Here is a 13,628-nt window from a genome sequence, read left to right as displayed (position 1 = left end):
CAACATTACATCACTCCTTTATTTAGAGGCCATATCAATGTGACATCATGATCATCACTCTATACCTGCATTCACCACAAAGACGGGTAGCTGGGATTGAAACTCAAGCCTATGTATTATATGAGATGCAGAACATCAAGCTTGTCCTTGGCTATTCTGAAGGCTAATCAGATTTCATGAGGCAGAATAAGGGGACACAGTTCCAGTTTCTAGTACGCTCTGTGCAGTAAACACAGTCCAGATATACCAGATATAATGGTCTCAGTGGTCTTCAAGTCTTGAAGATTATCCTGTTGACTGCGTGTTTTGGCCAAGACTGGATTATAGGGCCCAGAAGTACAAGGTGTGGCAATATTTTGGAAAAATACTACAATTTGCTTTCTTGCTGAGAATAAGGAGAGAATATCGTCACCACTCTCATGTCTGAACAGTAAATGTTCACATACTGCCAGCAGCTATTTAGCTTAGCTTAGCATACAGACTGAAAAGAGGGGGAAACAGCTAGCCTTGGCTGTTTGTAACTGTATTAAATTCATCCTGCCAGAACCTCTAAAGCTCACTGATTAACACGTTATGTCTTTGTTTGTTTAATCCATACAAAAACAGAAATATATTAGAGTTTTGGGAGGAGGTATGTGTATGACTATTGACTTGAAAGATTGATTTTCCTACTTGTAGGTAGCAGATCATTTCCATTTGTTTTAGTGTATATCACCAATAATGCCAGACAAATGTAACTTTTGATGAACAGCAGCAAGTTGCAATTACATGATAATGGCGTATTGAATTTCCCTTCATTTTCCAAGATTTACTTCAGTCAGTTGCTTCAAAGACATAATCATTCGGCAACCTCATTAAGAACGAGTGGTATGGGACCACAAATGTTACCGGCCAAGCCTTCCTCTTCATAGAATTGTTTTTGTGGGCAACATGTGCCTGTGACAGCTCTGGTGTGTGTGAGAAATGAAATTAAGTTAAGCTTGGGGTGCAGCATAATAGTTATCAAAAGGTTGTGAGTTGTGTTTGCTGCCATAGAGGAGAAATAAAACTCCTCGACGAACTATGAGCCAGAATGTCTTACAACTACAGTTCGAAGGTGACAGATATGGAAAGGCAAAACATGCAAGAATGTATAATGTTAGCAAATGTCGGTTATACAGCAGTATCAACCTACAATTTGATAACCTTTGCTAGCCACATAAGCTACAGGTCAGGCCAGACCAAGTACTGTAAGGCCGCTGCAGCAAAAATTCTTGAGGGTCATAACAGAGCAAGGATTCATTTTAGTCCTTTTTAGAAGAAAGTTGAGTTGTTAATATTCTCAAGATATATAAGAAGATTTCAGACCCAAATATTTTCATTAAATTGCCCCCAATAGACAAATTTAGATACTGTTTTTAGACTTTTTTGTTGAGACCTTATGCATATGATTTATGTCCACAGTACTTATATTTCCCCTCCATGATATAACTAACATAATTTTTAATGACATCCCTGGAACATAAACAATGTTAAATTATAAAGCATTTCATATTAAGTGGTTACAAGGTTTCAAAGCCAGTCTTCTATGAAAGGCGTTTGACATGTACAGCTGGCTCAGAGTATCAATGTCATTCCAGCAGTGTGTTTGTACCTCTAGGTGCAGATCAGGCTTTGGAGGTTGGATTTTGGTTGTCTTGGTACAATTGTTACTGTGCTGAGGATCTTTTTTCTGTTATGACATGAGGACTCTGTTGGTTCAGTGACTCACTTGTCAGGACAGGCTAACAAAAGAATCAAAGGGAGGAAGCATGTACAAAATACTCACATGAATGTGCGATGAAGCAAGTCAACATTTCGAACAATGTGTTCTGCTGATTGGCTGTTGTTGTAGTGATAGATTGATGGGTTTTCTCTTTCAAAACAGGGTGAGGTTCTTGTTTAATATCACAGCTGATGTGTATGTGCCAGGCATCTGCTAAACAGAAGGGATACATAAATAGAAACAGGGAACATGTGGTATTTTACATCAAATGCAATTAAACCAGTAATGTTTTAATGGCATTTCCCCCTGAACCAACCTACAACAAACAAAAAAAATCTGGTCCTGTTCACCGTAAAGCCACAAGCTGGAATGCCTCACCAATTACGAGCTTCTGAAAGACGCTGTGTGAATTGTGTCAATGTTCCTTATTTTGTCACTTCCAACTAAGCACATTAAAGCTTCATCATCGCTGAAAATGGAATAACTGTGGATAATGAAAGCTGTGACTCTCCAAACCACCTTCTCGTCATTAAGCTTTTATCACCTGCTTTAAGGCCGCAGACATTTTATAATCTTTTAGTCAACAACTAAAGAATGCCTTAACTCTTGGATCTATTTGATTCATCAAATAGTCAACTGGATTTGAATGTACATTTTTTGACTTTTTAAAACCCATGTTTGAGGCCACTGTAAGGCCTATTCTGTCTTATTTACGTCACATGGCAGAGCAATAAAAGACGGAAGAACTGAGAACTGACTGAGAAGAGACAGATAAGGTGAAAAGCAGAGAAACAGGAGTTCAGAGAAAGTTTTCCAAGGAGGAATAAGAGAGAGACTCTTAATCAGGCTGCACCATCTTTTAAAGAGAAAAAGAGGAGGGAGGACAGGACAGGAGGAAGAATTGTATAACAGACTGATGTGGAAGGAGGTGAAAAATGGCTCTATTATAGGCCTAATAGAATTTCCCTTGGCCCCAGAGGGAAACAGAATGGACTCTCCCTCCTTCCCACTTTGCCTCTCCATCCCTATCATCCCGCCATTTGCCCGGGCCAAAGATATAATTTCATCACTCTTCACTTAATTGTGTGCGTTGCTGGCAGAGACTCACTCTCTGTTCCAGCAAACAGAGGCAGGTGGGAGAGGAAGAAGAAGAGCAGAATAATAGAACAGAGTGGGAAACCACATCACTTCATTTTTATAGATAGACAGCTTGTAAAAGCAGTGGGTTGCGTGGTCCCCTCTGAGTAGCAAAGTGTAAACACAGCAGAAAACACTGAGTGGGATTGTGTCATATGGGATATAGTACAGGATTTGGCTCAAGTAAATCTAAAACACGGTCAGTTGTAGCTACAAGACCACAAACACTATCCACAGATAACCATTTTAACTATGTCTGAGTAAAAAAGAAAAAATAATTATGATAGCACAGACAGTAGGGAACCCCTCAATGTCCATGCATTTTTTTTTTTTTACAAAAGATACAATGGCATGTCAGATGAAGCTCATTTATTACAAAAGAAGGTGGAAAAATAAATGTTTCATCAGTGGAGACAGCAAAGTGAACAGAAATGGCAGCATATTTATTGAAAAGGAAGCTGTTTGTATGTGTGAGTAAGTGAGTTTCAGTTTCTTTTTGTTGAAGCAGCACAGGTCAGGACTTTTAATTCCAACAGGTCAGAAATACAGTACAGTACATTTCCCATAAAACAACTTCATAGCTTCATCTGATTTCTCTAAAATACTCCAAACCCAAGCCAAGATGCCCAAATGATTCATTTTCTAGGACTCGACAGATGACAGAATATTACTAACCATGACTACTAAAAAGACTTGTAAAATAGGTGGAGTACCGTGTTAAGAAAAATGTTTGAATACCCCAATCAAGAATCAAAAGGGTAAAATAATGGTCTCTTGGGTGGCCAGTATACTTAACTCCTGCAGACACTGATTATCACAATCCTCAGTGAGTGTGTGTTGAGAAAGAAACTCTTTCTGCATTAATTTGCAGTATTGGGAAGATGTCATTTCAAACCCAATTAGTATAGCCTTAAATGTATTCGGTACAAAACAATTTGAATTGAAATCGACCCTCAAAATCTCACCTACCCACCATCTCTCATTTGTGTCTAAGACAAGGGAAACCTGCTCCACCTCTATTACCTTGTCAGATGCCGACCTCTGACTTCAGAGGAGATCAGTCACGTCTTCCCTACTGTCTCACCCTGGAACACCATTTTGCTACTTTCAAAGGTTGAACCTTGTGTTTGATCTCCTGTTAGAGGCCTCTGTGACCAAAGAGAACACGTGTGCCATCATCTGGAGAGATCTGCAGACTTGCTATAGTCAGTCATACATCATCATGAGCGTCTCCTGAGATCCTCAGAGACATGCTCTTCTCTTGGTTGTAAAGATGAAGATCCTTCTGACCTTTGACCTTATCTCAATTATTGCCTTTTTTAAAGAACACTGTGCTAACTTGTATGGTATGAGGCGCAAAAGGCATGGAGGTTAGAAGATGGAGGTTAAGTATTTTATACTGTTTTCTTGCAGTCCCGTAACCAGTTTCATACTCAATACTTATTAGTTACTAAGGAATATTTATTTAAATATTATTTAAACATGTGTGATTGATGTTTTTTATATATAGTTTGTTACACTTAAGTTCAGAATCCAATCAGCATTTCTGGCCCTTTCTGGAGCTGCAGAAATATCACTTAACAACTTGAATAGGTTGAAAGGTCTGCTGTTCAAAGGATAAGATCAACAGAGTCAGAGATCGATACCGCACTCATACCTTTTAAAGGCTACAGCCAGCAGCTAAACTAGCTTTACTTAGCACTGGACTGTAGGGATTAAATAATGACATGTGGTATAAGGTGTTAATGAGTGAGTTTTACAGTTGTTGGTAGGCAGATTCTCTTTTTTATGTACTTTTGTATTTGCTGTTGAACATGGTTTCTCTTTTGTTCTTGGATTCTGCTCAAACTACCACCTAAGAAAACAAACTTTGCAATGAAGGAGTCTCAGTTTCATTTTAATTCCTCTAAGATGTGAAGGATGAACCTTCAGAGATTATCATGTGTTGTGCTGTTAATTTGTGTAAGACTTGTGGAAAGGTCTTTTCATGGAGAAGGTTTCACAACCTAAAATTCAGGACAGTCTTAAGGGAGGCCCGTTTTCACATTCTGACTTTATCCTAGTGGTGATTTGTAGAGTAAATAGGCATGTTATTCAGTGTCTGAGTCATGAAACTGACCATAACATGTTGTAAATTAGCCATGTTAACTGTTCAGCTGGGAGGAATATTATATTTTTCCCATTCCTATAATTGAATGGTATAACTGGTACCTTTTTCAGTTTTTTGTTCATTATGCAGCTTTCAGCAAATTACCTTTATTTAAACTTTTGTTTTATATATATTATATAATGTTATTATCTTCTCTTTCTGTAAATGCCTTTTTCTTTAATGTAAAGCAAACTAAGACACTAAAAAATAAATAAAAAATTACTTACTTTGGTCAACCTAATTCTTAATTTAGCTTACTGTACTTTTATAGTGTAGTTTTCTGCATTTATCATTTAATATTGCATTTTGTTTTTCAACCTTTTTATTCATCCTCCACTCCCAACAGAATAAAACATTAAAGCTATATTCCATAATGGTGGCTTAATGTTTTCAACATTGAATGTTTCCTTGCAGCCAAGTTCTGTCTTTTCACTATGGACCATGTTAGGAAGCAATCACTTATGAGGAACTTAAGTGGGTTTTCATCATTACAGAACATGTTTGAGACGATGTGAAGTATCTATTAACACAATAACACTGATTATAAGTGGCTCTACAGAGTCGATGACTGGAGTTGCTCGGTGAAGACAACTTTTCTTCATTCTATTCAAACTCAACTGGTCACCAAAACTTAACGTGGTCTATCCTCTTTCACCACCACATGTCACTCGTGCACATATGGTTCCCTTCACACATCAAACATTCCTCGCTAACGACTCACTGGAGGTTAGCAGCAGTTAGCTGGAATGTGTTTTCCATTTGAACAACGGTTCACTTAGAAACTGATCTTGGGTACTGGGACTGGGTCAGAACTTGTTGATGCCATTTCTGATCTGAATAAACATAAACAGGTTAGTCTGCAGGTTAAAGACTGCTGCTAATTTACATCAAGTTTAATTTGACTGGGAGCATAGTGAAGCAGGTCTTGACAGGAAGTTTATCTTCCTCAATACAGAGTAATTTCATGCACTTTGTATTTTGTATTATACCTACAGAACTATAACCTTATTTATATTTATTTTTATTAATTATATATACACATACTATAATATTACTCTTACAAAAATCATCAATATACCTCAATAAAGCCTAGAGTTGCATTACTAAACTCATTATCTCTACACATGTAGCAAATACATCTATTGTAATGTCATTTTCTTAACCGATTACTTTGTTATATATTAATTATTTTAAATAGTTCTTTATATGTTTGCTGAACTGCATTGTACTGCTGTAGCATATGGATTCCCCCTCTGATGATCATTCTAAATGATAAATGATAAAATCTTTTTCATATCTTGATACATGTATATGACCTGTGGATATCCATTAGAATTATTTCAGCATTATATGAATTCCAAAAAACAAAAACAAAAAAACTTTAACCAAAAGGTATTTTAACACATTAATCCAGCACAGTATTTTCACACTTGTAACACTACCACTGAGTTAAGCCCACAGTGACATAAAATATGAAACCATGGTTCCTTGTGGGAACCAGTGTGTTAGCATGTGTCATTTTACGCATCATTACCAAGCCATAACACTCACCAGAGTAAGTCTAATTGTGCTGACAGGCTGTTGGTATCTATTATTATAGGATTCTGTTGCCTTTGCCACACTGACCACACGCAATGCCATAATTCATGCAGTCAGTTTGAGGAAACTAAAGAGGAACTAGCCCACCATAGTTTGCCCTTTTTCAGTGACCCCTTCTTCTCCAGTCTCTCCATGTGCTGCAACAGTTGAAGGTTTCAGTAATCAGTCTGTCTTATTTGGCTTGGATTACATGTCAGAAGGACTTTAGTGGCTCTTGAGGAAAATGCACAGACCTTCTCCATCCTGAGAGCAAAATACAAAATCATCCAGGGCTGTTTCAAGAACCATAAACCATACTGGGACTGTGTTGGAGCATGCATATGTATGGGGTCCCAAAGTGTACAATATTAAATAAATAAATAAATGTTAAATAAACAATCCAAAGAATCAATTGTATAACACACACATATGAATATATACATTTAAAAACATTTAAGAAATTATTAAAACTTACCGTATTATTCTGAAATTTGATTTCATCATCCCATTCAAATTTGTGATTTCACTTGTCACTTTTCATTATGTCTCTTGTATCTCTTATATGCTAGACCAGCAATGTCAAAGTAATTCTGAATCTAGACACTTCTGCTGTAAATAAATACACTGCACCTTTTATTTAGCTTAGCAAGGGTACACATGCTGCCGTAGCTTGCTAGACTTTCTCTGTGGTCACTCTAGCTTACAGGATCTACCTAAAACTGCAAATACTTGCTTTTTCCTTACTCCTTTGAGTAGTAATAATCCAACCTCACAACCTTGACTAGGTTTACAGCTTGTTGATTCAGAATTATTTTGACATTGTTCTAGCTAACAGGAATTAACTAGCAGTTGTTGAAAAGCAAGAGGGTAGCGACGGGTGACAACACCACTGTCAAGTAGAATAACATTATAATAAAAAGTGACATTGTAAAAAGTGATATTTTCAAATACAAAGTATGAAGTAAAAATTAACTCCAGTAAAACTGAAACTAAGCATGATTAGTTGAGTTTGAATAATTTTATAATGTATTATTTGTTTTATATACTGTATTTAAATATATATTTACCATATTATTTATTTAGTATTGAACACTTTGGGCTTCCATACTAGTGTGTGTGTGTATGTGTGTGTGTGTGTATGTTAAGACTGAGCGCACATGCACTCTTAGGTTTGTGTGTGCATTGTTGTATCAATACAGAAGATGAGAGGACTTGAACTTTATTATTGGTTTTACTGCTTGTCTGATGTAGGAATTTTGCAAATTCACATTAAGTATAGTACAGTACATGTATTAGTACACAAGGAACATTCAACAATTCTCAGATCTGTACATTTCAGTCCTGGTGCGCCGTCAGTCTCGTTAGTATGAGCTACATTACCAGGACTTTTATTCAAACCTTATCCCCTCCCCTCCCCCCATATGCATGACTAGTTTGTTACTCTCAAGTGCAATGTCATGACATGTTCACCTTCAGTTGGGTTTACTGTACAAGCAATTCAAAGTCTGGTCACCATTTAATCTCTCATATCTATAAAACTAAACAAATACTGTCCAAGGAAAGAGTCTCCATCATCAGTCACAGTTACTGACAGGTGGACAAACTCTGAACATAGCGATAACTAAACTATAGTAATGAACAAAGGGCTTTCAGGGAAGGTAATTCTGAAGTAATGGCTAATCATGAACACATCTATAAAAAACTAAATCATTTTCTTAAGTTTCACAATCCAAAATGGAGATGAGGCCCAAGTTTTGTCAATCCATATTTAGACGACTATTTTGTATAACTTTCCAATTAGTCTGTATGTAATCAAAAAAGCAGATCAGGTCCAGCCTAAAGAACGTAACCTCACAGATTAGTGACTTAAATCTTAAATCCTGCTGCTGCAAAATCTTCACATATTCAGCACCATTGGGAACTTGGATCTCTTATTAAATTTATGACTCAACGTGCGACACTGAGTTCAAGTGTCAGGGGAAAATATTATGAAGCAAGTTGTATGCTATGGACACTTATATACGTATGTCTATATCGATGTGACAGAGTATAATACTAAGCGACATACCTATTAACTGTTGCAAATTGCTTTAAGCTTTTCTGCTTATATTGGGCTTTTAATTTAAAGCAATAGTTTGACAATTTGGGAAGTAAGCTTGTTGACTTTTTTGCAGTCGGCTAAAGAAAAAGATCAATACCACTCTTATATCTATCTGATAAATATACAGCCAGCAACCAGTTAGCTTAGCATTAAGTCTGGAAACAGGAGGACACAGCTAGCCTGCCTCTGTCTAAACTAAACAAAATCTGTTTACCAGCACCAGACTATTTATGTTATTGGAGGCATAAATAGTCTGGTAACACCACAACGCTTACAGATTAAACAAACCAGCTATAATAAGCTAATTTGTACGTTTTAGTGGTGCTGGTAAGCAGATTTTGCTACCTTTGGACAAAGTCAAGATAGCTGTTTTCCTATGTTTCTAGTCTTTATGCTAAGCTAAGCTAACCGGCTGCTGGCTGTAGCTTTCTACTGAACATACACATATGAGAGTGGTATTGCTCTTGTCATCTAACTCTCGTTAAGAAAGCGAATAAGTGTATTTCCCAAAATGTCGAATACTAATAAGAGATTGAATAACAGCACAGGGCACTCAAATCAGTGTATAATAATGTTACATTATATTTCTGACCCGGGTTTGGTGGCAGGTGGTTATTTTCCAAATGGCCCATCAGAGCCATTCCAGTTCTGATTAGCCTTAAAAGTATTTACATTTTTTTGGTTCCTCACTCATGTCCAGTCTTAACGATGCACTACAATAATACACATAATGGTGATTAATTTGTTAATTGCACCAAGTACCTCACAAAGGCACTCCCTTCCCTTTGCCCTTCTTACCCTTTTAAACTAGGACAGCATTGATATTATAACAATGTCTCATTCATATAGACATTGCACAGTAGCGCCTTCTAGGCTTTAACTAAAATAAAAGCTAGAAAAAGACAAATTATTTACAAGTAAAAAAAACAACAACAACTAAAGGAGATATACTTACAAAAACAGCTAAAAACAAAAATGTACAACATCAGTGGACACCTGAAATAGTTCCCAGGCACTTGTGATGCAAAACAGACATACATAATTACACATTTAAGTGCTAGAATCCAGGACAATAAGAGAATTATAATACCATTTACAGTTGTTATTTTGGAATTAAAATACAACAACCCTTACAGAGTGTGAGTGAGAATACCTTCATTTAAAGTAAACACTACAGCATGAAGCTCAGTATGCTAGCGGTTAGTATCAATGTACAATCAAGAGTAACAAATGAAGTTGGTGATATAAGTAAGATTAGTATAGTAAACTATTTGCTCCTTCAAATATTTCCCCCCCAAACAGACAGACAGTGAACAAACGGAAGGAAAACAAATAGGTGCTAGGGGTCCTCAGTTGGCAGCATTTTCGAAGTATGCTGTGACAAAATTCAAACCAAATAGGTGTAACACAACACAATGTAAAAAGCACATACCGGCACGAGGAGAGGAATGCATGATTTTACTTAAACAAGCTTATTAATGCAATTGCAGATTCCTGGGTTTCACCTTTACATTGAAGTAATCCAAAACTTTTTTCTGCTTTCCCTTGGTCTGAATCAATCCCATATCCTTTGACTTATGTCTCGACTGACTTGCCTTTTATCCAGAGGTCATTGTTGCAAACAATAAGGAAACAAGACACCCTTTTTTCTGTTTCTCTGGCCCGTTTCCCTCTTTTATTCACCTGTTTGAAGGATTGTCAGTCGCTCTGATTTCTAAAATCACTGATTTGGATAAACAGTGTCTCCTCTTGAACAACTACACCTTGCTCAGTTCAATTATACAGGGTGCAATAATAAGTGTAATATTGATTTAGTAACATAATCATTTAAGATAACCTGAGAAATTAAGCAAAAACGAATAGAAAACCCTGGATTTTTGTTTTGCATCCTGATTATTCTGTATGAGCATGTTCTTTTTCTTGGAATTTGTGCACTGGTTGACAATGAGTTGCTAGTTTCTGCATGCTGTTTACTGTTAAGGTTGTATTTCATTATCTATAGCACACATTTCAAATTATATGGATTTTAATTTGACCTTATACTGGCTATTAATAATGAGATTAAACAATATATGGTCCCCTCATGAGAGTGTTCCACACAGTATATGGCAGGATCTGAAGTTTTCTGTCTCCTACAATGAATAAGAATGTAAATGTATACATGATCAGTGTGTGTATGTGTGTAGTACATGCATGCATGGTTACATACTGAACGTCTACGTGTGTATGTATGTACAGTATGTCTCTATTTAGTGTATGCAGTGTCTATAGAGTATACATAGTCATTGCTGGGTGACTTGAGTTCCACGTCCTTCAATTTTCTGGGTCAGTATGAAGGAGTTTGTGTGGGAGCTCCTGTGTTATGCAGATAGGCCTGAGCACATAGAATAGTGTCTCATGTTGCCACAGTCAATGACCTTCTCCAGAGTCCAGCCGGCAGTTCTCATAGCACTTGTCGGAAAAGAAAGAGTCTGCAGAAATCACTCAAAAAGCTGAAGTTGAGATTAATTCCACATGTACTGCAGCTCAATGTAATAAATCTAATACAAGTAATTAAAATAAGAGTAAATAGCTTGACTTAGCTTTCGTTTTTGCTGAAAGAGAACAGGTTCATTTGAAATGCGTCCAAGCATCTTTCTTCGGGTTGTCATATTTGCATAATCCAGATACACTGTGGTATGCAGGCCTCATTGAGACACAAGCCATTTGACAACTTAAATCCCCAGAAATCTAACATGGCATGTAAATAATGTCACTTGTCAGGTATGGTCTCAAGACGTTTACTCCTCTTTGGTAGCATAGATTTGTAAAGCAACAAACAGAGATACAGCACTGACTTATGAACGGTATAAGTAAGGGACACGCTGACTATGTGTGTTTAAGAATAAAGATTCAAAAGATCAAGTTGTAGGAGTGAGAGAGCCAGCTATCCACAGTAGATTCAGTTCAAAGCGCCCTGCTGCTCCATGGTGGCTAATAAAGTCAGAAGATGGTAAGCTGGATATCAGATAGTGTGGAAAGGCAGATGCATATCCAGGCTCAAAATGGAATGATTACAGACTATTTCCCTCCACATAGGCGTTACAATGTAAGGATTTTAACCTTTTGATTATGAGCATATCCTGATTAAGTAAAGGGAACTGATTTGATTAAGTACTTTAATTCAGTATTTGTTTGATTTCTGGCATCTTCCTGCCTTATCCCTTGATTAAACATGGAAATAATTCTTTAGGGTTCATGAAATTTAATTATCACTGTGACTGCTGGCTTCATTTGGAAAAAGCTGCTGTAGCATGAATTGTGTGGAGTGAGGGAGGCCATGGAAGAATATTAAGGTTAAGGTTCAGGTGGTTTTCTCGCTGTTAAGCTTATATCACACTACAGAAGTGGCGGTCGGCTTTGGAGCACTTGGGCTTAACACCAGACTCTGGGCGATGTCGTCACGGTTGATCTTGCGCAGCGCCGTGCACAGCGCGTCGATGCTGGCACAGTCCTTGCTTGCCCAGTCAGACAGGAGCGCGCGGACAGGATGCTCTTCCTGCCGGAAGGTCGCAATCCGCTCCTCCTCGTATCCCAGGAGGCCCGCCAGGTTGCACCAGTCACTGTCGTCCATGTGGTTGCAGTCGTCTCCTTCACTGCCCCTGAACAGCAGCTTCTCCACTTTCTCTCTGGTGTGGAGAGGAAGGAGCAAACAAGGCTCCTCATCCATGGTGACAACTGCAGAGGGGAAAGAAGTTAATGTCATTTCATTATCTGAATTATATTATTCAATTTTAGGTGTGATTTAGCTGTGGTTAATTTCTTATGTATAATAACATTTATCCTGTTCATGAGCTTTGCAATTGGGTGTATTTACTTGTAAAAGGAAGTAATAGAGTGTTAATTTCCTACAGCAGCCAAAATGGTTTGTTTGTAGTGAATAAAAAAGCACTGTGTACCTGCAATAGCTAACCAGAAAATCAAAGAAAAAGATGCTTCTTTGCCCAAACTGCCAAAATTCCTCCACACATCCCACATGTAATCACTTTAAGGTTCAGACCTAGACAGAGAGCTGCTGAATACTGTGTTCTTTTGCTTGCACCACTTTACATTCTTCCTTTACAATTATCTGGGAAAGCATGTGGTTTTAAAAGACCTGTAGTCGCTCAAACAGGTTTGTCAGGGCAAGACTAAAAGCTGCCAGGAGCACGTGCTGCCAAAAAAACAAACACGGTAGCTCTGTCAGTGTTGTAACCCTGTTTGCTGATTTGCTACAGTAAGTTTGAAAGGTCATATTGAAGGTGGAGTTGATGAAGCCACCAGAAGGCGCATTCCTGAGGTGGATTTCCTTTACTTTCGTGGTGGGACAGTTCAGGGTACAGTCTGTGTACATTCACAGTGAGACTAAATTCCTTCAGTCTTACTTGTGGATTAAAAGAAACTCATTACCAGAGGAATTCAGCACCAAATAAACACAGACTTTTGTGTTGAAATTTGCTTACGCCCAATTTAAGTGCAATACATTGATAAATGAGGGTTATTGTATTTCTTGGAGTTAAGGGAGTGGCCTCTGTTTAGGTACAGGTATTCGTCTGTTACCTGTCTGTGCCTGGGCCAGCTGCTCCTGCAGACTTCGGCTGTCCACAGAAATGCCGCTGTCACTGTGCAGCTTCTCTCCCTCAGGTGATGGAGTCTGGTTCTGATTGGCTGTGCAGTTGTTGGCCCCTTGCTTGTTCTGCTTACAGCTGTTCCACCTGAATGAAAATGAGTCATAAAAGAAGAAAAAAATCCAATAAGCAAAAAAGCAGAAAATTGCCAATATTGTATGTACATTTTGTGTTTCTAGAAATCTTTAGTATCAATGATAATAATACATAATTCATAAGCTTAAAGCTCCACTGTGTTCACCAGCTAGTCGCTAACTTTTTTTATTTGCTGTT

The 13,628-nt window shown here is 37.7% G+C and overlaps 1 protein-coding gene across 1 annotated transcript in view; it reads right to left on the bottom strand.

Moving 5' to 3' along the window:
- Positions 1-7,820: 7,820 nt before the first annotated feature.
- The window catches only part of ngfrb (nerve growth factor receptor b), a 29,497-nt gene continuing 23,689 nt past the window's right edge, over positions 7,821-13,628 (bottom strand). The window contains exons 5-6 of the mRNA XM_035671320.1: positions 13,288-13,442; positions 7,821-12,426 (exon numbers count right to left, since the gene is read on the bottom strand). Of these exons, the coding sequence (XP_035527213.1) occupies positions 12,083-12,426; positions 13,288-13,442 (499 nt within the window). The 3' untranslated portion in view covers positions 7,821-12,082. The remainder of the gene's footprint in view (positions 12,427-13,287; positions 13,443-13,628) is intronic.

The sequence above is a fragment of the Morone saxatilis genome, unplaced genomic scaffold (genome assembly GCF_004916995.1).
Source record: "Morone saxatilis isolate NCDOM2014 unplaced genomic scaffold, NCSU_SB_2.0 Contig1, whole genome shotgun sequence".
Classification (NCBI taxonomy): domain Eukaryota; kingdom Metazoa; phylum Chordata; class Actinopteri; family Moronidae; genus Morone; species Morone saxatilis.
Note: the sequence above shows the minus strand (reverse complement) of the source record. Positions and strands in the feature narration are given on the sequence as shown.